The sequence below is a fragment of the Melampsora larici-populina genome (genome assembly GCF_000204055.1).
Source record: "Melampsora larici-populina 98AG31 unplaced genomic scaffold MELLAscaffold_5, whole genome shotgun sequence".
NCBI classification, from domain to species: Eukaryota; Fungi; Basidiomycota; class Pucciniomycetes; order Pucciniales; family Melampsoraceae; genus Melampsora; species Melampsora laricis-populina.
This window is the reverse complement of record NW_006768769.1, coordinates 1,001,209-1,023,901: the sequence shown is the minus strand read 5'-3', so window position 1 is coordinate 1,023,901 and position 22,693 is coordinate 1,001,209. Positions and strand designations below refer to the sequence as shown.

Below are 22,693 nucleotides of genomic sequence, written 5' to 3'. Positions count from 1 at the left end.
AGAGTGAAATGTGATAGGATTTCCTAGCCCAAGTGTGAGATATCTTGGGGAAGGGAGTCTTGACGTGTGGGAAAGAAGACAGAGGAAAAATTTCCTGTGGAGAGGAGGAATTTTTTTTTCTTCTTCTTGTCAACCCTATGTATGCGTCGAGATGAAGGTTCTCCTTGGTATAAGGATAACTTCCTGAAACGTCCCCGTGAGATATCACCTTCTTGTCTTGGAAAACAACGGTACCGTCGTGCCTTTGGGTACCGTTTATCATTCAGCTTTGGAGCTTACCACTGTGACATAGGATTCATTATACCCTCTCACCTCTCACACCCCCCCATTCTTGAACTCCAGGGTGGAATGAGTGCAACACGTGGTGGGCAGCACATCCTGACTTACACCCCCACCTGACTCACCCACTCAGAAAGGGACATTGAATACAACTCATTGTTAAGATCAATCTTAGTCATAATAACATCGAAGTACTGAGAGTAAAAGACTATTATAAACACTTGAAAGTCACTAGAAGATTTTGCAGGGACAAGTGATGAAATGGTGCCATCCCCTGCTGGCAACTCATGTGTTCCTGTTGGTTTCCAGAGTGCCTCTGCACTTGAAGTTACCAATTGCATTGCCCCCATTTACCACAAAATTGCTTTGGAATACAGAATCACAACAATATCAACTTTCACTCAAGAAGGTTTTCATAATCAATTGCACCTTCAATGATTTACACAGACAGAAGGTTTGATTCAAAACATGAGCAAGTGCCAGAAGCATGTCACATCACATGTTTTTGATTGAAAAAAAAAACTAATGTTTCTTGAACTTGAATAAGAAATCTTATCAATAAACTTGAGGTTCTCCTGTGTTTATTCATCATATTCTAAATTGCACTCACCACCATAAGAGCATCTCCTATCGTCTTGGTAAATGGCCTTGGTACGGTATATTTAACCATACCAAGCGTCAAAATCCCCAATCGTGTCAAAAATACTGCTCGGTACCTACTGAATCGGTGAAAAATCTGTAGAGGTCAACTAAATTAACTGGACCTCTACCAATTCGGTATCTGCGGGGAAACCATCGTTCTCACCAGTTGGTACTGTACCGAGGCCCTTTTTTTCAACAATAGTGGATTTCCACAGTTCTGTACCAATTGATACTGTACCGAACAACTACATACAGAAAATTTACAGAAAATTTACTCGAACAATAGGAGATGCTCTAACAAAAGTTACAAACACCAACCCAATACTGTCAGGATGGGGGCGCAAAAAAAATAACGCGCCAGGGCGCGCCCAGCAATCTTGAAAACAGGGTCGGCGCACCCAAAAGTCTGTATGCCCCGTAGTGAGAAAGTGGGGCTTTCCCTGTGTCTATTTTGTTGCAAACTGCATTTTAAGAAGTTTCCTCTTTGTCTTCTACTCCACTTTTGCAATGCCAATCATGTAAATACCCTTTATGAATTGACTTCTAAACCATTTGGTTCAAATTTCACTCGTTGCTCAACTTCCATGGCTTCAAGTAACATGCAACCTTCAAATATTTCATCTTAAACCTACCTGATCAGTAGCTAAAGTGTATCTAAGTTTAGTTAAAATGCAATTTTTCAATTTTTTTTTCATCTTTTTCATTTTTGTTTTGTTTTTGCACTGTGAGAGGCTGCACCTAACGCGCCAGTGGCGCCCAGACGCGCCTGCTTTATGGATAAATGCACCAGGGAGCGCCTTTTTTTTAAAGGCCACGCCCCCATCCTGACAATGCTGATCATTGATGTGATTACACAACCCCTCACACCATGGGACTCGATTTGTTCAAAACCTGATTGAGGAGAGTTGGGGTGTCTGAGTCCGCAACCTTCTTCAATTGTGGATTTTGTTCACAATAGGTTCACATGTCCCTTGAGCCATACTAGGCTATAAGCATACATGATATAACACATAGAGAAATAGCTCACTGGCTTGGATTGCTTTGAGGCAACCATTCTTCCAGTTCTGCCAGTGAGCACAGAGCCAAAGATAGGAATGGGTTCAAAGGTAGCTGATAATTTTAAAGGGACTATTGGGTATGTATATGTATATCCTTTCTACCTAAAGACAATAGACAGGACAGCTTGAGGGTAACATGTGATCCCATTATGAACATAATGTGAACAAGATCCACAATTGAAGGAAGTTGGCAACTTGGACACCACAAATTTCCTCAATTGGTAAGCTTAACTAAGCCCCTCTTTCTGCTGTTAAGATATTACACATATCTTGGTAGTAGTCAAAGACCATTTCCTGATTTGGTAAAAGGTAGAGTGGTGTAGTGTGGAATCAAGGGGTGATGTGTAATGAATCAAGGGGTAGAATTATTTTCACTTTTTGTGTCTCTTATATACTTGTACTCGTTTGTCCCACTTTCTGATTTCTTTTCCTTATCGAAAAGAATCAGTAAGTTATTTCTTTCTTTGTTTTTGAGCGCGTTTACAATCTCTAAATACTTGCTCACTCATTATCTTATTTTTATCTTTCTGTTTACGTTTCAAGATACTTTTATTTCTGTCTGTTCTTTAAACTAAACAGTTATCCACGCGCGCTCTTCTTCTCTTACGAGCACGCAGGTAGATTATCCTTTTTCTTACTTCTAAGAGTGTCAAGTTATGATGTTCCTAATGTTTCTTTTATTTGTGTTTCTCTTACTTTGTTGATGACTGAACCTTCACCAGGTCAGTTCAGTTATTCGTCGTAGACAAGCCTTGTAGCTCTAGTCTCACGCGTCACCTGTGCCCTCAGGTGTGTCATCGAAAAGAATCAATACTTTTATTTCTGTCTGTTCTTTAAACTAAACAGTTATCCACGCGCGCTCTTCTTCTCTTACGAGCACGCAGGTCAGTTCAGTTATTCGTCGTAGACAAGCCTTGTAGCTCTAGTCTCACGCGTCACCTGTGCCCTCAGGTCAGTTCAGTTATTCGTCGTAGACAAGCCTTGTAGCTCTAGTCTCACGCGTCACCTGTGCCCTCAGGTGTTTTCTCTGTTTTCCTAGAGCTTCATCCACTACGAACCCTTTTACGGTTCGAGCTGACACGAGGCAGTTGATTCATCTGAATCTTTATATCTTCATGTCCATGTCCTCTTTTGGAGCGGGGCTTAGGCATCATACCTCAACTTTGGCCTGAGTACAGCAAGATTTTCAAGTGCTTTTGCTTGAAATCCCTTTTTGAGGGCTCTAAACACTGTGAAACCTTGAAATAAATTCAGCAGAGTTTCTTCAAGGTCTTTTGCTTCTCTTTGTACTGCTTTTGGCCTGTCACCACTTGTAGATTGTGAGGAAATCTGATGATTCCAATATCACGTGATTTTGGAGGGTTCAGCCCGCAAGCCTACACGCGCGTGAATAAGACCCATATTTACAAGAACTCAAGAACTCAACTGTGCCACTTTGCTCGAGTGACTGATCAACAGAGCCCCATTGATCATGATTCAATTCAATCAAAAGCTACGTATCTATCACACTTCAAAAGAAAAGAGCTACTTGTACTTGACGCCCTTTCTGTTGCTGTTATTACATTTGAGGACACTGCAGCAATCAATTGAACAAAGCACATTGGATTTAAGAAAGAACTGATAGATAGAAAACTGCAAGACGGACACTATATACTCAGCTCAGCCGGCTTCGAAATTTACGGGGAATGGAAGTTGCTGGGAGCTGGACTCGTCATCGAACGTCTGGGCCGACCGGTCTGATCAGTCCCTGTTCCACCACGCGACAGGCGACGAAAAAGAAGTGTCCACCCGAATGTGCTCTTGTGATCACGAACGGGACTCCAACTTGAGAACTCTCAAGAGTCGAGACACAAGACATCTATAAAAAGGATAAAATCTGCATGGCAATGTCAAGATGGAAGGCAAGTTTAGTTAAATTTAACTTTCCTCGCAGAGATTTCCCTTTGAATAAAGGAATAAATTTAATAGGGATGTTCAGATGCGTGTTCGAAGCAATCTGATTACATAAACAACATATCGAAATTTAAAAGAATTGCGTCGAGCGGAATCAGTTTGGATTTGAGTCAAGGTTCCGATCCCGGTGCTTTATCTCTTCATTCAAATTCGGATTTCTTGTTGACCGATCTTGACCACCTCGAATTCGCCATAAGTTAAGCTGACCTACCCATTATTGTAGTCGACCACTCTCAGCCACCTTTGCAATCGCAATCGACTTTGATGTTGTAGTCACTATAACTTTGTACTAACATATGTGTGCTGGTGGCTTCTAATCATCTATTTTCTTTCTGTTCGATCAGAATCACTTTGACAAGGGTCAGGTTTCTTAAAAAACTTCGAAACTTGATTTAAATTTTACATAGCTGCCTTGTATCTCCACTTTGGGTGTGTTCGATAAAGGACTTGATTCTTATAAGTAACGGTTTACTAAGATGTCAGGTCAATACGGTGGATCAGACGACCCGTCAGTCCAACTAGTCTTGCCTTTTTCTACACGTTCGAAATTGTAAAATACTGATGTTCGTTCTATTTACGCAGTTGTATCCTTGGTTATACAAATGGCGTTTATCCTAATGGTACTCTTGGGAAGGGTAACTGGCAGCGCTTCAGTAAGCAGACTATTACCTCATCACAACTGTTTTTTGCAAACCTAATCAAACGCTAACCAATTTTTTTTTGTTTTTTTCCAGAATATATGCCCACCGAGCATGAGAAAGCTATTTGTCAAGCTCCAAATGATCCATGGATAGATTCACCTCGTTATGCTTGGTGGACAATGTATTTTATTCTTGCAGCTTTAGTAGCTATTGCAGTTGTTAATGCTATCAAACGTCTACACGCACTTAATCGGTTAGTCATTATTCAAGTCTTTATTGATCTTATTATTTTACGACTGGAATTCATCTACAAGAGACCTGACAAATTTCTTTTGATCAGTATCGTAGGTTTACCTAGCGTGATAAGTTTTAGGCCAAAAATCAGTGCTTATGCTAGATTAATTAGTTATCCTCAAAGTAATTGGCTTGGCGGTATCATACCCGCCACTGGTCCAAGTATTTTACTTTTTTTATTTTTACTTTTTACAAATCTTATTTGTTTCATACCTCGTCCTTATTATCGACCTCCTAACTATGGTAGCTCTGTACTGTGAGTTTTCTAGAAGTTTGGGTTTGCTATAAATCGATGATCAACTGATTTCTTGAAATTTATGGATTCTCCAGTGGGTTAAGAACTGAATGGGTAGCAACTGCAATGATGCCTTGGATATATGTACTAAGTTGTCGCAGGAATGTTATATCTTATTTAACAGGTAAATAAGATTCCAAAACTCGTTCTGCATAAAGTCCTTTATTCGAATCTCACCCTCTGCTTGATTTGAATTTATATAGGAGTTTCATATCAAAGAGTTATGACGATTCATAAATATTCACCATGGATTTGTTTATATTATTCAATTATTCATACTTGGACCAACATCATTAGAGCAAATCGCCAACAACCATGGTGGTATACATGGCAAAATAATGCGCTTTATCGAAACGGATTCCCCCCTTTGGTCGCATTGGCTTGGTTGTGTATTATGAGTCTTGCTCCGATCAGGTAAATTCTGATGAGAATCCTTCTCTATCTCCTTGAATTTTTCAAGTTACAATGATTCTGAATCTATTTCTTTACAGGGCAAGGTTTTATGAAACGTTTTATTTCTTTCATATGGTGGCTGCTTTGAGTAAGTACATTCAAATCCTGGATATCATCAGATTCTTTACAATAACGCTTACATGAAATTGTGCTCATCTTTTTGAACAAAAGTTTTTCTCATTTGGATGTATTGGCATACAGAAGCTTACCTCAACTCATTCCAATACTGTTGAGTTGAGATTACAAAAATCAAATTCCTTTTTACCGATACTAACTCTGAACCCATTCCATGTTCAAATTTGTAGTGCACGCGACTGCTGGACTTTGGGGAGTTGGCATCGCTTGGCGTATATTGTCAATCTTGGCAAATCAAGGATTCATTCTAAAAGGATTTCCAAGAGCTGAATTAGAAACATTGCCCGGTGACGTTTACTCAATGAAGATCTCAGTTCCACCTGCTTATCGTTGGAAAGCAGGTTCGCATGTATCAATTCGATTCCTCACAGTTAGACCCTGGGAAACACATCCATTTACGATAGCTTCAATACCTAATTCTCGTCAATATTCTTATCCAAACAGAGGCAAAGGATCAGAAAAAGAAGTATTATCAAATTCAGTATCAGTGACTGAAACTCAAGTAGATTCTCAAAATGAAGAGCAATCTGTCTTAAAAAATAATGAAATGTACTTTTTAGTTCAACCTCATTCAGGATTAACTAGAAAATTGAATCAATTATTATCTAAAAGACAAGGAAAATCAAATTTAAAATTACCTTGTATTTTAGATGGACCATATTCAGGATTTATAGATTCGATTAAATCATGTGATAATTTAATCATGATTTCAGGTGGAACGGGAATCTCAGCATTGATTCCATTGATCTTAGAAGTAAATCAGCAAGATCAAAAAATTCAAATTGAAGTACATTGGGCTACAAGAAATAACGAAGTAATCGAAACTTGGTTTTCTAATCAAGATTGGATTGAAAAAGTTAAATTAAATGTTTATCTTACTACAACCTTGACTGAAATTTCATCAACTAGAGAGAAAGAGAAAGTTATTCAATCCGAATCGGAATCACAACTTAAAGAACCAAGTAGAGTCGATCAACTTGAAGAAGGAATTCTTCCAGTAGTACAACAATCAGTGCTATCTAATGAAGATCTGACTTCGAATGAAAAGTCTAAAAGGTATAGCGTTAAAAGAGAGAGACCAAAACTTGAATCAATTATCGAAAATGCTACAAATCAATATCATGGACGTGTTGGAGTGGTTGGTAAGTCATTCTGTTTAATCAAATCTTATCGGAATGTATTTTTCCAAAATCTTAAGTCATGATTGCTTATTTCACTTCATTTTTTCATCTCTATGAAATTGGTAACATACACAATCAGTTTGTGGACCAAAAATCATGAATTTAACAGTCAGAAATGCAGTCGCGAAATCACAATTGAACATCATCAAAGATAAAACTTTGTGTAAAGAATTAGAATTATATGAAGAAATGTATTCAATGTAAAAAAACAACTTATTACGAAATGCTTATGTTTTTCTTCTCTGAAGTTTTGATTGGTTTTTTCTTTTTCATACCTTTTTTATGGCTTATGTTGAAGTCTGTTCTTTTTAGTAAAATCACATGATTCCCTATTTAGCTTTTTGTTTTTGTTTTTCTAGACTTTGAATTAGTTTTATACATATTTATCGATCAACCAAACAATGTGTTACAAATGAAATCCCTACCCAATACTCAATGGAATCCCTACTCAATATGCAATGAAATCCCTACTCAATCTTAGATCAATGATGTGCATCAAAACCAAGATAATAATATTGAAGCATTTCAACAATTCTGTATAAATCTATGAAAGAGTTGAGGTATGTATCACATCTGAGAAGATTCTTGTCAAGTATGATGATTATTTTGGAGAAATATAGGAGAAGACACCTTACTAAATTCTATTTTTTTTTTGGATTTTGATCTTGGTTGTGTTTTTTGCTGAATGTTCTACAACATGAATACACATCAAAGAGTGTAAAGATCACCATAAGTCTAGCTTTGGAAGTAGTTGATCTTGTCAAATTTTATTGAAAAGTTGAAATGTATGGTACTTTCATAAATCAGAATAGCTCAGTCTCAGAAGTGCTGGGCCAAGTTCCCCAAAGGGATAAAATATCAAGATGTCCAAAATAAAAACACCCTCCTTGACCTGCCTATTTGAAGAGCATAGACATAAAATTGGTGAAGCAGGGAGGACAAAGAAAAAAATCAAATGGCCAGACAGAACAACAATGAGTTGATATCATGTTCCAAATAAGTTAAACCCCAAAATTGACTTCTTATAAGAATCAAGCAATCTTCTTCTCTTCCTTTAAAACAAATATAAAAGGAAAGAAAGATGAAAACAAGAAAAAATCACTTTTGAGAAAAAGAAATCAAAGCCCCAATATGCAAAGAATAGTGGTACACAAACATGAACAACCAACCTAAAAGCCCATGGACAAAACCCATGACAACCCAATTGTTTTTTGGGTTTTGCCCAGCAGGGAAGTGGAAAACCAATGGACAAAACTCCCAAAAAAATTGGGTTGTCATGGGTTTTGTCCACAGGATTTCAGGTTGGGTGTTCAAGTTTGTGTACCGCTACTGACCAATCACATCACTCTGAGATTCAGGAAGTCCTAAGGCAACATGACCCCTAACAGAAATGCAGAAAGCTTCAGAAAAACATCAACCAGAAGAGTGAATAAATGCCATCCAGCTCCAGATTGGGCCAAAGTAGTAGCACCTCCTGAACAACAAGAATGCCTGGATAAATCCATGTCAAAGGATTTGTGATTCCAGGTAAGAGCAATAAAGATTCATCCAAATAACATCCTCCACTGATCTCTTCTTCAAATTGTTCTTGCAGTAGCACTTGATTATAATTATAATAAGTTTTGGTGATTTGGCATGTTGATTACTTCTGATGAAGGTAAGGATGAATAAGGCCCAAAACCCTATTGAAGACCTTTGATCACTGAACAGACAAAACACTGATTTGGCTGAAATTGTTAGATCTGTTGCTTTTTTTCAACATTTTACAGGGTTTAATCTTCAACAAATAGTGATGTTGATTTAAATTAGGTTTCCTAAAGTAATTGGAAATGAACACTTCAAAAGGCCAAAATCTAATTGTGTGGGCAGATAACACTACCTCAGAATTGGTAGTAAGAAATAGAAAGTAAAGAGAGAGAGAAGTGAATAAAGAATGGAAAATAATTCAGAATTTATTTCCCAATTGAATAAAGCTAACAGTCAAGGTTCCTTTGATGATCTAAAGAAAGCAGCTACTTTCTTAAAATTGTCCCATGTTGCAATGAATAATTTTGGATTAACAAATGAATTAACTGAAGGTGTTGTTGGATCATGTCTTGGATAAGACAGGTCATTTATTGGTCTTAATGAGCCATCCCTGTTGATTACTGCACCTAGAGGACTCCATTACTTGTAAGGTTGTTTACAAGTCAGGTGTGCTTGGGATATACTAGTATCAAGTATAAGGAAAGTTCCTTATAACACTACGGGAATTAACTCGTTTGAAACCCCATTGAGTGAAATTTTGGTGTGCGGGTTCGAAATTTCCTCAAATCAAGAGACTTGTTCACAACTTGTCAGCATTAGGTTTGCCAATTTCCCTTGGGCTGTACTCTGTACTCTGCTGGCCCCGTGTATGAAGGAGTGAGATTGTTGAACGGTCAGAATTAAAGGTTTTGAGAGTGCGGTGCATGTGTATGTATTGTAGTGCACTAGAGGGAAATTGGCAAATGTAATGCTAACAAGTTGTGAACGAGTTTCACGATTCAAGGAAATTTTGAACCCGGACACTAAAATTTTGCTCAATCAGGTTTTGAACGAGTTACTTCCCGTGGTTTAAGATGAATCCTATTCTTAGGACTGTCCTACCAATCACATAGAAGTACCAACACATCATATGGGCTTCAGCGTCCTACATGTTTTGTGGTTTGGGGTGGGTCCCAAAGGTAGAAGAAATGTATGGGAGTTGGTTCCAGCCAACCCCCTTCTTTTACCCTTTGAACAAGGACAGCGCCTGAGAAGAAGACTTCTCAACCCCGGGTGGTGGGTGGGTTTTTAAAATTAGATTCTTTAAGACTGAATTGTGAGAACTCTACAGGAGCAGATTAGGTGAGGTCTGGAATTGGTAGTGAGAGGGGAAAAATCTGGGCCTCTCTTATCAAACTTCCAGAGTTCAGTGCTCCTGTGACAGGCCTGTTGGTCCTGTCACTGGTTTGGAGCTCCGGGCCTAATGTCACCTGTGGTTCACACTGCTTCCGGATAATGGAATTCAGTGTATGGTTGGTGACAGCAAGAAGCATGAAATCACGGACCGGGTATTTTGTAATTACAACAACCAAAAACCCAAATTCATCAGTCTTATAAAAGTTAAAAAAAAACAAGACTTTTGAAATGTGTTCCGCTGAGGATAATTTTGGATAGCCCTCAACAAGACGACCTCAGATCTATCTTGATTTGTTTTGTAAATGATTTTTGCGACTTGTGGAACAATTTTTGGCAAAGTACCCAATTACGTGGTTCTTGCTGTCACCAACCATACCACCGCGGCCTTTGGGAACACAAGCAATTGATCTGAAGAAGCCAAAAACTGTTTCCACTTGTTGATGAGTATAGGCTGGTACGTCAAGGTCTTGCTGCCCAAGTGAGGGCATGGACCTAAGTAACCTCCCTTGTATGTCTGGGTACTAACTATCAACTACCCAAGGATATGAGATGGGATTGGCTCAAGAATGAAATCAACAGCAAATCAATTTATCAATTTGTATCTAGATGATTTTGTGATCTAGTATAATAAACATCAAATTTTTAATTCATCTCCACAAAAATCAAAAACATTTCACTTTGTGAATATCAATTTCAACTGTGAAAAGCCGCTTTTTGCAGTTTCCAGATTGTGAAATATGCATTCAAAAAACAATAGATTATGCAATCCATGATCTATTGTTTGTCAATGCATTTATAAAAGCTGAAAGCCATACCAAACAGGGCCTTAAATGGGTTGCATGAGCAAACCTTAAAGGGGATTGACACAAAGTTCAGTGGGATTGGCATTGCTTATACCATGACACAAAAGTGACTGACCCCCCACCCAGGCTCCCTAAAAGAACTTACATGATTATAGGCCAAGGTGAAGGTAGGAATCCTTTTCAACAGAAATGGTCCAGAATAAGTACTTAAAGGTAATCCAAACTAATTACCACAAGTGTATTCCCACTACTTACCCAAGGCCAAGCATAAGGCACTTACAAAATGGACACACCACTTTACATTATAATCATCACCGGGAAGTGACCAAGATCTAGGCTTGCCAGTCCCATTAGACACCACCTATTGTACATATATTATAAACCCTTCATTATTTCTACTTTTCTCTCAATCCCAACTTTTCTTCATTCCAAATTCATATATACATACATATTATGTACAATTTTCCTCATACCAAAAATAATTTATGATTGTCCATTCAAAACCAAATCACACAAACTTTAAACCCAATAAACAAATCTCAAAAGTACACCAAACCCCCCCACACTTGAACCAAAGCCAAACCAACTAATCGTCAACCCAACCCAACCTTCAGCCTCTCAACCCCTCCATCCTAATCTCGAATTCCAAACCTACTTCTCTCTTGTAAAACCCTTGTTCAATAATAATTTTCCCAAGTCTTTTCATCTAATAATTCTCTCATCACATTCCAATGATTCAAAGCAGAAGGAATCTGAGCAAGTTTTAATTTAATCGAATCTTTAGGTTCCTTTAAAACCATTTCTTCTTTTAAATCTTGATGTTTTAATAAAATTGATGACATCACTTCTGTTAATTCATGATTCATTAATCGATTTAAAATCCAAAACTTATGATTTGAATTCAATACGTCTGATTTAGTTACTGGTCTAAACTCAGGTACTTCATTCATTTTACAAAAAAATACCTTTAACCAATCAAACCAAGAAAAAACCAAAAGACCAGTTTCAATAAATCTTCAAAAAAAGACTATGGAATGAAAAATGATAACTCTTACCAAGTTTTGAAACTCTAATTCTTCTGGATTTTGATCCCGAAAATCTTTTTCACTAAACGTTCTACAAAACGAAAACACATCAAAGATAGTCAAGAGTACCATAAGTCCAGCCCTAGAACTAGGTAATCCTGCAAAATTCTTTTTTAACCAAACCCTACCCCAAAAAAAGAAAAGAAATTCAATCGATTTCTCTCATATATATTTCGAAAAAAAAGGAAACGAAAGGGAATGGGGAATGGAAGACGCTTACAATCACTAAAACTCCATCGATTTTCAAAACCTTTTTCAAATCGATCCAAAAGCTTTTCACAAACAAATCAGCCGGCACCATCCCACCCGTAAAAACATCATGAATAACGTAATCGAATTTGTCCATCACAGTTTCTTGTCGATCCTTCGATTCATCATTGGCTAAATTTCGATTTAAATAAACTCGAATGTCTTCTAAATAAATCCCTCCATTAGGTTGGATCATACCAAAGTATTCTCTTGCATATTTATAAACTGTTGGATCGATTTCAACTATGGTAGTCTTGATGGAATGTTTCATTAACGTTTTGGCTGAAACTCCTATACCTAAACCACTATTTCCTTCCCTCACCCCCAAAAACAAAAAAATCAATCCAAGAAAGTTAATGAAAGAAAATAACATTTAGAGTGTAGAGAAAATAAAACTTTACATGATTAATGCTTCTTCTTCTTGTTTTTTTGAATGAGTTTGGTTTCTTTTAACAAGTCTAATAGCTTCTTGGATAATAAATGTAGAATAAATCGATTCTGAATTCTCAATGGCAATTTTTTCAAGTTGGATTTGATTTAGATTTGAAAATTTCTTTTGAACCGATTTCATTGAAGGTCCAATCCAAATCCCACCTAATAAAGAATGATCTGATCTTAAATACCTAAAAACTTCACGACTTTCTGGATCTTTAAATTCTCCTACGGTTATTAAACCTGTGGTTGAGATTCTTCTAACTAACAAGTTTGTTGCAGATTTCGTTTGGTTTGTGGGTTCGTCTTTACATAAACTTTGGGAAACTGGAATGGTTTTGTAAATCATTAAAATCATCATTGTTTTGAGAATAATTATGTTTTTTTTGTTTGGGTTTTTTGAGGTTAGATCAGATAAGTTGGTTGAGATTGAGAACATTAAAAATGTAATGGAAGAGAATGAGAACTAAAAAATTAACAGAAAACAGTTTAGAAGTTAGTGTATGTTTGGGTTTCTGGATCGTGATGATGGTTTGGATTTTTTTTCAACTTACGATTTCACAAGGTTCGATTCTTGAAATGATTGTGCTGATCCATTTATAAGTAATTTTTAAAAAAACATGAAAACTTATACTTGAAACCGAAATCCAAACCAACTTAATCCATTGAGATTGATTCTGATTTCGATTTGGATTCCTAAACAACCTTGATTCATTCAAACCCAATTCCTACCAAAGAAAGAAAAACATAAAAATTAGTTTCAATTCTGAAATTTTCATAAAATGGTTAATCTATCTGTTTAAAAGAAAATTTCAAAACTAAACCAAATGAAAGATACCAAGTAAAATACCCAAAAACCTAATATGTATATACCCCAACAAGTTCCTTACAATCGGTTTAAACTTATAATCCAAAAACCAAAAAAAACTATTAATCCTATTAAAAGTGACATTTTCTTTTAATCCAAACCAATCAATCGAATAAAGTTTAGGTAATCTTTCGATTAAAATTGATAAGATACCAAAATAAAGAATCGAAGAATTTAAAATGAACCGTCTTTGATTTTGATGTTGGTTTTGATTTTGAATTAAAGATTTAATTAAATAAAGAGAGATTGGAATTAAGATCAAGTCGATGGTTTGATGAAGTTCTGTTTGATAGTATTCGTTTAAAGTTTGACCAAAGATTGGGTTTAATGATAAGTTTGAAACGATTAATGATAAGTTGATAGTGATTAAAAAGAAGATTGATTTGATGATTAGTATTGAAATCGACAAAACTTGATGAGTTCTTGAAGTTGATGATTGGCTTGTTGTTGTTCTTGTTGATTTAGTTTTGATTTGTTTATGATTAGCCATTTTGATGAAACAGGAATATCATTCAGGAATATCGAAGTTGTCATTCGATCGATCGAAACTTGAAATTTAAACCTAAAATTAAAATAAAATACATTTTCATTCGATTTCTCAATTGTCAAAACACAGTTTCAAGTAGTTTGAGTGCAGAGTAGTGAGTTCACTTTTCATTCAATTCACAAATACTAGCAAATACTTATAAAACAAATCTAATCACTAATCATTAAAAATCAATAGCTATTATCAAAATCAAAACCAATTCAAACATTAAAAATGAAAACAAAATTCTATATATATATATATATCCCAAAAAAAGAACCAGCCAAACCACAAAACAGATCATGAACCTCACTTTTTCTATCAAAAAAATGAATTTCAAGTATGTATCTATGTATATCTTTTCAAACTAATTTAAGAAATCAATCAATCTAAGAACTTTCAAGTTTCTTTCTACTAATCGATAAAGCAGTTTCATAAACCGTATACATCACAATCGCATTCGGAACGACTCTAAGTAAATGAGCAGGTAATCCACCATAAAACGCTCTGATCTACATTTCCAAAATCCAAAACTCTCAGAATTAGTCAAAAAAATCAAATTAGATTGAATTGTATTGTATTAAATGATCACTTACACCTTCTTCTTGAAAAACCGTTCTAAAAGTCATCAGTAATCCATCATACTTATAAACTTTACTTTCAATCGGTCTTTTTTGTCTCATTCTAGTTCTAACAACCTACCCAAAAAAAACCAAAAAAATCATCAGATCTCTTTCTTTCAAAAAAAACCAATTTTTTCCAAATTAAATTTCTTTTAGAGAAAGGAAGATATACTTCATGAGGATAAGTTATTCCAGTAGCCAATAACTTAGCAGACCCAGCCGCCAAAACCTGATTCCACCAACACTCTTGACCTTGACCCTGACCTTCCAGTTCACCACTCCTACTCTGATGGATTCCAATTGTTTTAAATTTTTCATATAAAGTCCATTGGATCGTACCTTCAGCCACACCTAAATAACTAGCCGAAAGACCTCTATAAAACCCCAGAAGACCTTCCTGCGAATAAATTCTGGTCATACAATCAATCGAAGGTTTCAAGACTGTTTTAATCGATGTGTTTGGCGATCTATTCGAAGTTGTGGTGGTGGTAGGTATATCTAATTGTAATCTAGTTTTGATCACCCAGATTGGATTAGTTGCAGTAGAAGTGGCAATACCTGCAGTGATGGCTGAAAAGATATGGACTAGACTTGAGCTTTGGTTGGGATGAGAAGTAGGGTTGAGGACTTCTTGGTACACTTCTTTACAGGTACCGTAGACGTAGAAATTGATCGATCTGGCTGGGATCGCGCCGGCTAGGGTAGGTCCTAGACCTCGGAATAAAGCTCGGAATCCTTCGGTTCTTTGGATCTCTCTATATGATAGTTTTTTTTGGTTTGATCGATCGCAGGGGAGTTTTTTGAGATGATAGAAATCCAAGTCAGATTTCGAAAAAAAAAAATCAAAAGAAAGGGTTTTTTTGAATAAAGAACAAGAAAAGGCTAACTTCAGCGCACCGAATCATTCTTCCAGTATCTTTAAAATGGTATAAAACCTTTTCGAAATTCCTTCTAGGTTCTAATGATTTGATATGATGATGATTTGAAGTGGTTTGATGATGATGATACATAGATGATTGTAATCTAGTTTTAATTAAATCAAATGGTGCTGTCACTGTGGCTCCACACATTCCACCTAAACTTTTTGATTTTTAAGCAAAATCGAAAAATCGAAAAAATTGAAAAAGTAAAAGGTAAAAAGTAAAAAGAATCAGTTCTTTTTGGATTTATAGAAAAGATCAAGTTGAATGATATCTTTGGAATGAGGAAGAAAAAAAACTTACCCTCCTGCTAAGAAATGAACCCATCCAGGTGGTTTCGGTTTCGGTTCAGGAATCAAAGGTTTAGGTTGAGATGAAGTTGATGAAGTTGATGAGATAAGCGGATTAGGTATATTAGATGATGATGAGGAAGCCGAAGATGAACTTGGATCGAAAGACATGATTGAACTTGAAGAAAGTTGAAAAGATTGATTTGGTATTAGATTCATGATTTCTTTTGGTTATCATTCACATATCTTCCTATATCCTATAATCGTAGTTCTGTTCAGTTCTTGTTGGATTATGATAGAGTTTCTTGATGTTTTGTTGACTTTTGATGTTTTTTGATTCTCGATTGGTATTTCGTTCAATTTGTGTTCTTTTCAACTTTTTTGGTTTCTTGGAAATTTAAAATCCATTTTTAGGTTTAAATAAACTTTTTAACATCCAAACCTATGTAATCACATACAATCAATCCATAATTTCGATTCTTTCGTTTCAAAATCTTCTTGCCTCGTTTGAAATCGTATTCATCACTACGGAAGCCGAGCAAAACTCCTCTCAGCATGAGTACGTTCTTGAAAAAAGTGCGGTGTGGACAAATATCAGGACCTCTGAATCAAGTAAAATAAAATAAAATAAATCCTGATTGAAAACACCAATCAAGTTTGTGATAAATGTTCAAAATTGGGATTCTAGAAAAACTTTTCAAGTTGAACACAGATTCAATTTCAGATGATTGAGATAAACTATATCATTCAAAGATTATCTTTCACATATCAAGAATTTGAAGTGCTAATGATTCTTAAGATCTGCTTCCTATCTTTTGTTCTTTCAACAAATTTCATTTTTTGCGGCAAAAAAGCCATTATGAATTACATAATTTGCCAAACATTATTCAAAATGCCAATTTCCCTGCCAAAAATAAGGGTATTCATGATTCAAGAAATGGCATTGGAAAGTGTCAAGAAGTGACATCCAGAAGTTGCTCCAGAAGTTTCTTGAGTGACACTTCTGGAGTGGGCTTGGTAACTTTCAGAGCCCTGCCAAGTACTGATCCTCATCACATCACATCCATACCACCTGATCATGCTGCAGGTCTCAGTCTGGCAGGAAGTCTTAAGAGGACTCAAAGGAGCCGCAAACCATGAACATGTGCGCAAAGAGTCTATGTATGTTTAGATTATAGAGTTCAGAAGTACTCCAGAAGCTCAAGAAACTGCTGGAGCATGTCTGGGCAACTTCTGGGTGTCACCTCTTGACGCTTCTCAAAGCCACTTCTCAAATTTTGAATAACTTGATTCAATTTTAAATGTGATTTCCTCCACCCAAAAAGGAAATTTGGAATCTATGTTTTGTAACATATGTAGTGCAACATACTTACTTTGATCAGTACCCTAAATGTTGAGATTCAATTGGATGTAAACAAATTCAATTTACTTTAATTTACGCTTACGATTTGTCTTTATAATGTGATTGAAGAGGCTTATAGTGAATTTCAATGGATCTCAGCTGAGCATTTTTTACATCTTGTTTGATGATGATCAGTCATTAGAAAATCTTGAATGTCAATAAGATCTCTATTCCACTCTGTCTTGGGCTACTTATTGGGAGCCTTCTATTTGGCAGAATCTTTAGGGTGCCTTTGGTTGACCTAACTTCTAACCAAAATGTGGTTTCTGACAGTTTCAGAAATCACATTTTCTATGATGTCTTTAACATGTCAATCAGAAGCCTTCTGGAGATCATAAACCACATACAGAATGTGGTTTTTGCTCAAATTTTCACAAGTGTCTTGTAGAAGGTTCTTATAGGCTTAAAAGATGTATGATAGCCAACACACATCAATGTTCATTCCAAATAATCCAACCATCTCTTTACCTATTGATTCCAAGGAAAGACAATCAAATCAACAGACATATATGTTGTAGAGTACAATTATGAAGCAGCCAAAGGTATATACAAAAGTACCTTCACCCACCAATCCCTCCTCAAAGCCAAAGGTTCAAGTCACCCAAGAAAACATCAAGAAACAATGAATTTGACCTGGTTCTTATGAATGGAATTGTTACTGTAGCTCATCACTTATAGCTCATTGATGCAATGGATGAGGAATTTAAAGCCCAAAGATTGAAAGATTGGGGTTGCTAGGTTGTCCAACTGGATATAACAAACACCTCAAGTTCACAGGATCCAGAGTAGGAAGATCTGGAAGAGCACAAAGAGGACAGTGATGAAGTGTGAGACAAAATCTTTTAACATTTATTGTAAAATTTACTCATTCAAGCTTCTTGTTGATGACCATCCATGAAAAATGATGTTTACCTTGATCTTCATTTGAATCACTTGTATATATATCTATTTTCAAAGAAATATCTATGCATGCAGAAAATTGGTTCAAGAAAACTTGATTCCTCAAAAACTAGGCTCAGAAACCAGGCAATACAAATGAGCTCTTAGAAATATTATTGAAGGAGAAGTTGACTGTCCTCTGATACACCATGTCCGTGTGGTGTTTGCCCATTGAAGAGCGCACACAAGTTGCCTTGGTGCCTGAAAGGGAGTCTGTGTGCACTTTTTTTGAGAGACTGCCACATGGACACAGTGATAACAATCAGTCAAGTACTTTTGATGGCCAGAAACACAAGGTAGCTGGTATAGGAGTACTTCTTGGGAAAGTGAACCTCAGACCTTGATCCTTAGCTGCACATCAATTGTCATGTAGAGTAGTCAGCTCATTCTTTACAGGAGAAAATACAAGGCAACACAAGATGACAAGCTTTTTCCACCACCTTTTGTGTTTCATCACAATGTGGTGGTATGCTACTTGTTTTAGTCCCTTCTGACATGGGAAATTGTAGTCACATTATCTTTCTTCTTTACTGTCACCATTGTGTGATTTGATGATAGCTGAAATCAATTGAAATAAATCTAAAATATTCACTTCCAATTGAAACAGCACTTGATCCCACATTTCCCTGAAAGGTGAGCAAGTGCAAATCACTTCAGACTTACATGAGACAAAACCAATACCCCAGTGTTCAAATTGGTTGCCATGAATTTTTTTCATCTTGTTTGATCTGAAGGGTTCTCAATCATTTGACTTTTAGTGTCAAATAGGACCAACACTCTATTTTTTGACTTAGAATTATGGGATACAAAGTTAAAACTGGGAGTTTTTTTCCAGTTTCCCAGTCTTCAAAATACAGCCAAAAACACAAACTGGGAAACTGGGAGAGCGTGGGAAAGTTCCAAACACAGTCAAAAACAAAAACTGGGAAACTGAGAAAAAAATCCCAGATTTAACTTTGTATCCCACCAATGAACATGAAAATAGTCAATTCAAAATATTTCATTGTTCCTACCAAAATGTGAATTACAGCCGATGTGAGAAATAATGGTTTTTTTTTTTTTGTCTCCCAGATTTTACTGCTTTTCTGACTTTTTGTTTTTTGGGGCTTTTGGACTGAGCAGTGGGTGAGCATCTCAATTGCCTCTTGCACATCAATCTTTATACCATGGTCTCGAATTGCTCCTTCCTCGTCCGAGCAGGATTTCTAATCAACAATCCCTCGTTCGAGACTCACGAACTCACCACCCACTGCACTGCGATGAAGTTGCCGGCCGGAACTTCAGATGGCAGCTGGAACTGCGATTACAATTTCTTTTCTTGGATTCCTTTGACGACGTTGTTATCAACCAAGAACACAATCCATCCCGCTTCACCTCCATTTCTTTCATCCCACTTTTCGGTCGCTGATACGCCTTGGTTCATCATTCTCTTTTTCTTGTCATTTCACTCCTTTCCAAAAGATATCATACCCGCTTACCCATCCCCCGTTTGTGTTCCTTAGGGTTGTTCATCATTCTGCTTTCACTCTCACTGTCAACTTCTTTTTGGGAACATCAATTCAATTTCAAGTTCAGATCAGTCAGTAATCAGTTGGTTCTCAGTTTTGATTGGATGCTGATGTACCTCTTTCTTTTCCCAGATATGCCTTATGAACCCATTCAAAATCTCATCCACGAGGACAAGAATGCCGATGAAGGTGAGTTTGGTTAATCATCATTTCTCAACATCATCGATTCCACTAGCTGATATTATTCACTTGCAGTATTTGATCCGCCGTATTTGATTGCGGACGGCGACGACGCCCCAGCGCGTCATCCGACACTCAAGCGCCTCTGGCGTCAAGGAACCGAAAGCCGTCGGTTGATGGAGGAAAGCCAAAGTTTCACCATCGGAGTGGCCTTCAAGATTCACACAAACGACATCGTGGAGGTCACCCCGGGAATGGTGAAAGCCTCGTCTACTTCAAAAGTGACTGCCGCGAAAAAACGAGCGCCACCACCTCTGAAGTACGCCATCATCAACTCTGCCGATTTCAAGGATGGACAGGTCTTAGACTTCAAAGTCTTCCTGTACGGAAAGTCTTTGAAGGAGTTCAAGGGGTTGGTTGGCGACATTTGTGACCGTTACTTCATTGGGATCAAGAAGGTGGTCCTCAAGAGCGCGTTGACCCCCTTGCTGAATTGGAATGCAAGTGTTGGATCAAAAAAAACAAAATTGACTGATTTCAAGTCTTATCAAGAGTTTGTAGTCCACTTGGGCAAAAGTCGAAGCTCAAAAGGTCTCATCAATATCACGCTTGAGAAACCCCAAATCAAGGCGAAGAAAAATGCTCAGGTGAGGTTTGAGCTATCTTAATGTGTATCACTTGTTTTTATAACTGACACATTCTCTTCGCCTGTGTAGGCTAGCGGAGCGATGGCATACATTCAAGGCACTGCTGGACCAAATCCAATCGCAGATGAACTAGCGGCATCTCAGGAGGCCACCGCAGCGGCTCAAGAGGAAACCTCGGTACGTAACCTCGACCTTCGCCTCGTTAGATTATAAGCAAGATTGTTTAATAATGGTTTTTTCCTTATAATCACAACCAGGTGGTCAAGGCTGCCAAGGATCTCGAGCTCGAGGCAGCTACCATTTACCAGGACCACCTGGAGAGAGCCCTTGGGGGAGATGGAGCGATCATCACGGCGCCTTGGGACCCAAATTTTTTTATAGGTTCACCCATCGATGTGCGTTCATTTGGGCAACCGCAATAGTAAGTGTCTTCCTTCTGTTCATCATTTGCTGCCCGAAGCTGACCTCATGTTGTTTTGCAGCGTGATGGGATCACCTCCCGCGGTATTCCACCGAACACCACCGAGTACAAGTGAGAGATGTTCAAGAACTCGGTTCTTCATAACAGTATGAGTGTTGACAACCGAGTCAAGAGGCGTTACCCCAATCCTTCACCAAGTGTCAACGTTTCGAGCTCAAGGCAACGACAGCAACGAAATTTTTTTGCAAACCCTCCTGCAGACGAAGTGAAGGTCAAGCAAGAACCTATCAGTCCATCCACCTCGAGACGCACTTTGGAAGCGTCCTCTTCTCGCACCCGAGTGACGGCCCCCAAGAAAGTCAAGTTGGAAGAATGTGAGTAGTTTCCATTCTGTTCCCCTTATGGATCTTTTGAAACACACTTTGCTGACACATCATAATGTTCCGTTACAGCTTCCGGAATGACGCCTGGGAAATCCATCTCCCTTCTCACGGACGAGGAAGTCCCGAAATCCGAGCCTTACGTTTCCAACTCCGATGTCGAATTTGTGGTCACCCATGCCACACTTTTGGACGACTTCTTGTTGGAATGTGATGTTCCCCGGACTGACCTCGCCACTCGCTCGGTCTTGCGCAAGGCTCAAGTCACATCTTGGACAGATCTCATCCCAAGCGTGCAAATGACCGCCAATGTCCTCACGGGTCATGGAATGCCATTCCAATTAGCCAGTCGCCTCATTGAAGCTGTGGAAGAGGCGAATGCTCAATATGAATATTTGCCTCATTGATGCGTTTTCCAAAAACTTCCAACCCGTGCTCTTTCAAATCGAGTTTCTTTTTTGCTTGCTTACTATCCAATATCTCAAATAAATTATCTCAAACACAAAGATTCCAGTATGAGTTCTACGTTGCGGTCTCGAATATTGAATACATTTATCTAAATCAAAGTTTTTTTTAAAGATTGTTTAATCTTTCAAAGTTGTGGCCTCCAAAAATGAAGAGTGTGTTTTTCATACACGTTGTTTCTTTTTTTGATTATTTACTCTTTCCCTCTGCGACATTCGAGTTCGCTCTCTTTGTAATCGGCCTTGAGGGCTTTTTTTGAAATGTCAGGCTTGAATGTTATTGTTTGTTGAAAAAACAACTGAGGTCCCCAATTGTTAAATGCAGACGCTGTGCTCGGCACAGCCCGAGCACGGATGTTTTATTCTAACCTTCCGACGTAAGAATAAAACATGTGAACTATTGGGCTCCAGTTCCCAAAACGAAGGGTTTCCCAAAGCGAAGGGTCAAATTGATGGTTACAACACCATCGAAAAGATCCAGAGAGCTTTTAGATCACACTCTCAATAAGGCCATGTCCTTCCGAGGGCTTTAGAGAGGTTCAGACTCAGTTCTCTGATATCTCTAAAGGCACGGGTTAGGGGGAACGCGAGCGTTTGGTTTCAAAACATCAAGACCAAGCTTCATTTCGTTACGATCAATGAAAGGCAAGATTTTTCAAAAGATGAAAGGTGAAAGAAAAGACAACATTGATTTAAATATTACAAATGAGACCAATTCAGATTGTCAAGTTTATGAACTACATATACCCACTGCCCTTGAAAAGCTTGGCGCACAACTCATCGGTAAACACCTCCATCATCGTGACCCATACCACTGCCCTTTCGCCATCGGGGTCAATCGCACCTTGGAGTCCCTGGGTGCGTCTGAGGCTTGCTTTAACCGGCGAGAACCCTTTCTCGATTGGGTTGAGGTCCGGACTATAAGCCGGTAAGTAAATCAACCTGACACCGTGAGCTTCACACAATTCCGCGACTGATCCCCCGTGATGGATCGGCGCGTTATCTAATACCAGGACAGAGTTCCGAGCCGGCCATGGATTCATGGCCGGTAACTGAAGGTAAGCACACATTAGCCAAGTCCATGCGTTATGGTATTTTGAGAT

The 22,693-nt window shown here is 37.8% G+C and overlaps 4 protein-coding genes across 4 annotated transcripts; 2 read left to right on the top strand and 2 right to left on the bottom strand.

Moving 5' to 3' along the window:
• Positions 1 to 4,408: 4,408 nt before the first annotated feature.
• MELLADRAFT_93486 (uncharacterized protein) lies at positions 4,409 to 7,135 on the top strand (the record flags this gene model as incomplete). The annotated part of the gene is made up of 10 exons (XM_007406176.1): positions 4,409 to 4,440; positions 4,515 to 4,585; positions 4,667 to 4,826; positions 4,890 to 5,123; positions 5,198 to 5,286; positions 5,366 to 5,576; positions 5,654 to 5,703; positions 5,787 to 5,843; positions 5,921 to 6,892; positions 7,011 to 7,135. 10 exons carry the CDS (start codon positions 4,409 to 4,411, stop codon positions 7,133 to 7,135), a joined length of 2,001 nt encoding a protein of 666 aa, XP_007406238.1.
• Positions 7,136 to 11,333: 4,198 nt separating this feature from the next.
• On the bottom strand, positions 11,334 to 12,783 carry MELLADRAFT_93485 (uncharacterized protein; the record flags this gene model as incomplete). Its single annotated transcript, XM_007405902.1, has 4 exons — positions 11,334 to 11,621; positions 11,712 to 11,849; positions 11,962 to 12,307; positions 12,392 to 12,783. 4 exons carry the CDS (start codon positions 12,781 to 12,783, stop codon positions 11,334 to 11,336), a joined length of 1,164 nt encoding a protein of 387 aa, XP_007405964.1.
• A 1,422-nt stretch (positions 12,784 to 14,205) lies between these two features.
• On the bottom strand, positions 14,206 to 15,820 carry MELLADRAFT_103103 (uncharacterized protein; the record flags this gene model as incomplete). Its single annotated transcript, XM_007405901.1, has 5 exons — positions 14,206 to 14,328; positions 14,413 to 14,514; positions 14,612 to 15,194; positions 15,337 to 15,519; positions 15,663 to 15,820. The coding sequence occupies 5 exons, from the start codon at positions 15,818 to 15,820 to the stop codon at positions 14,206 to 14,208; spliced, it is 1,149 nt and encodes a 382-aa protein (XP_007405963.1).
• A 3,812-nt stretch (positions 15,821 to 19,632) lies between these two features.
• On the top strand, positions 19,633 to 21,533 carry MELLADRAFT_103102 (uncharacterized protein; the record flags this gene model as incomplete). Its single annotated transcript, XM_007406177.1, has 5 exons — positions 19,633 to 19,687; positions 19,754 to 20,325; positions 20,808 to 20,857; positions 20,894 to 21,120; positions 21,199 to 21,533. 5 exons carry the CDS (start codon positions 19,633 to 19,635, stop codon positions 21,531 to 21,533), a joined length of 1,239 nt encoding a protein of 412 aa, XP_007406239.1.
• Positions 21,534 to 22,693: the final 1,160 nt, after the last annotated feature.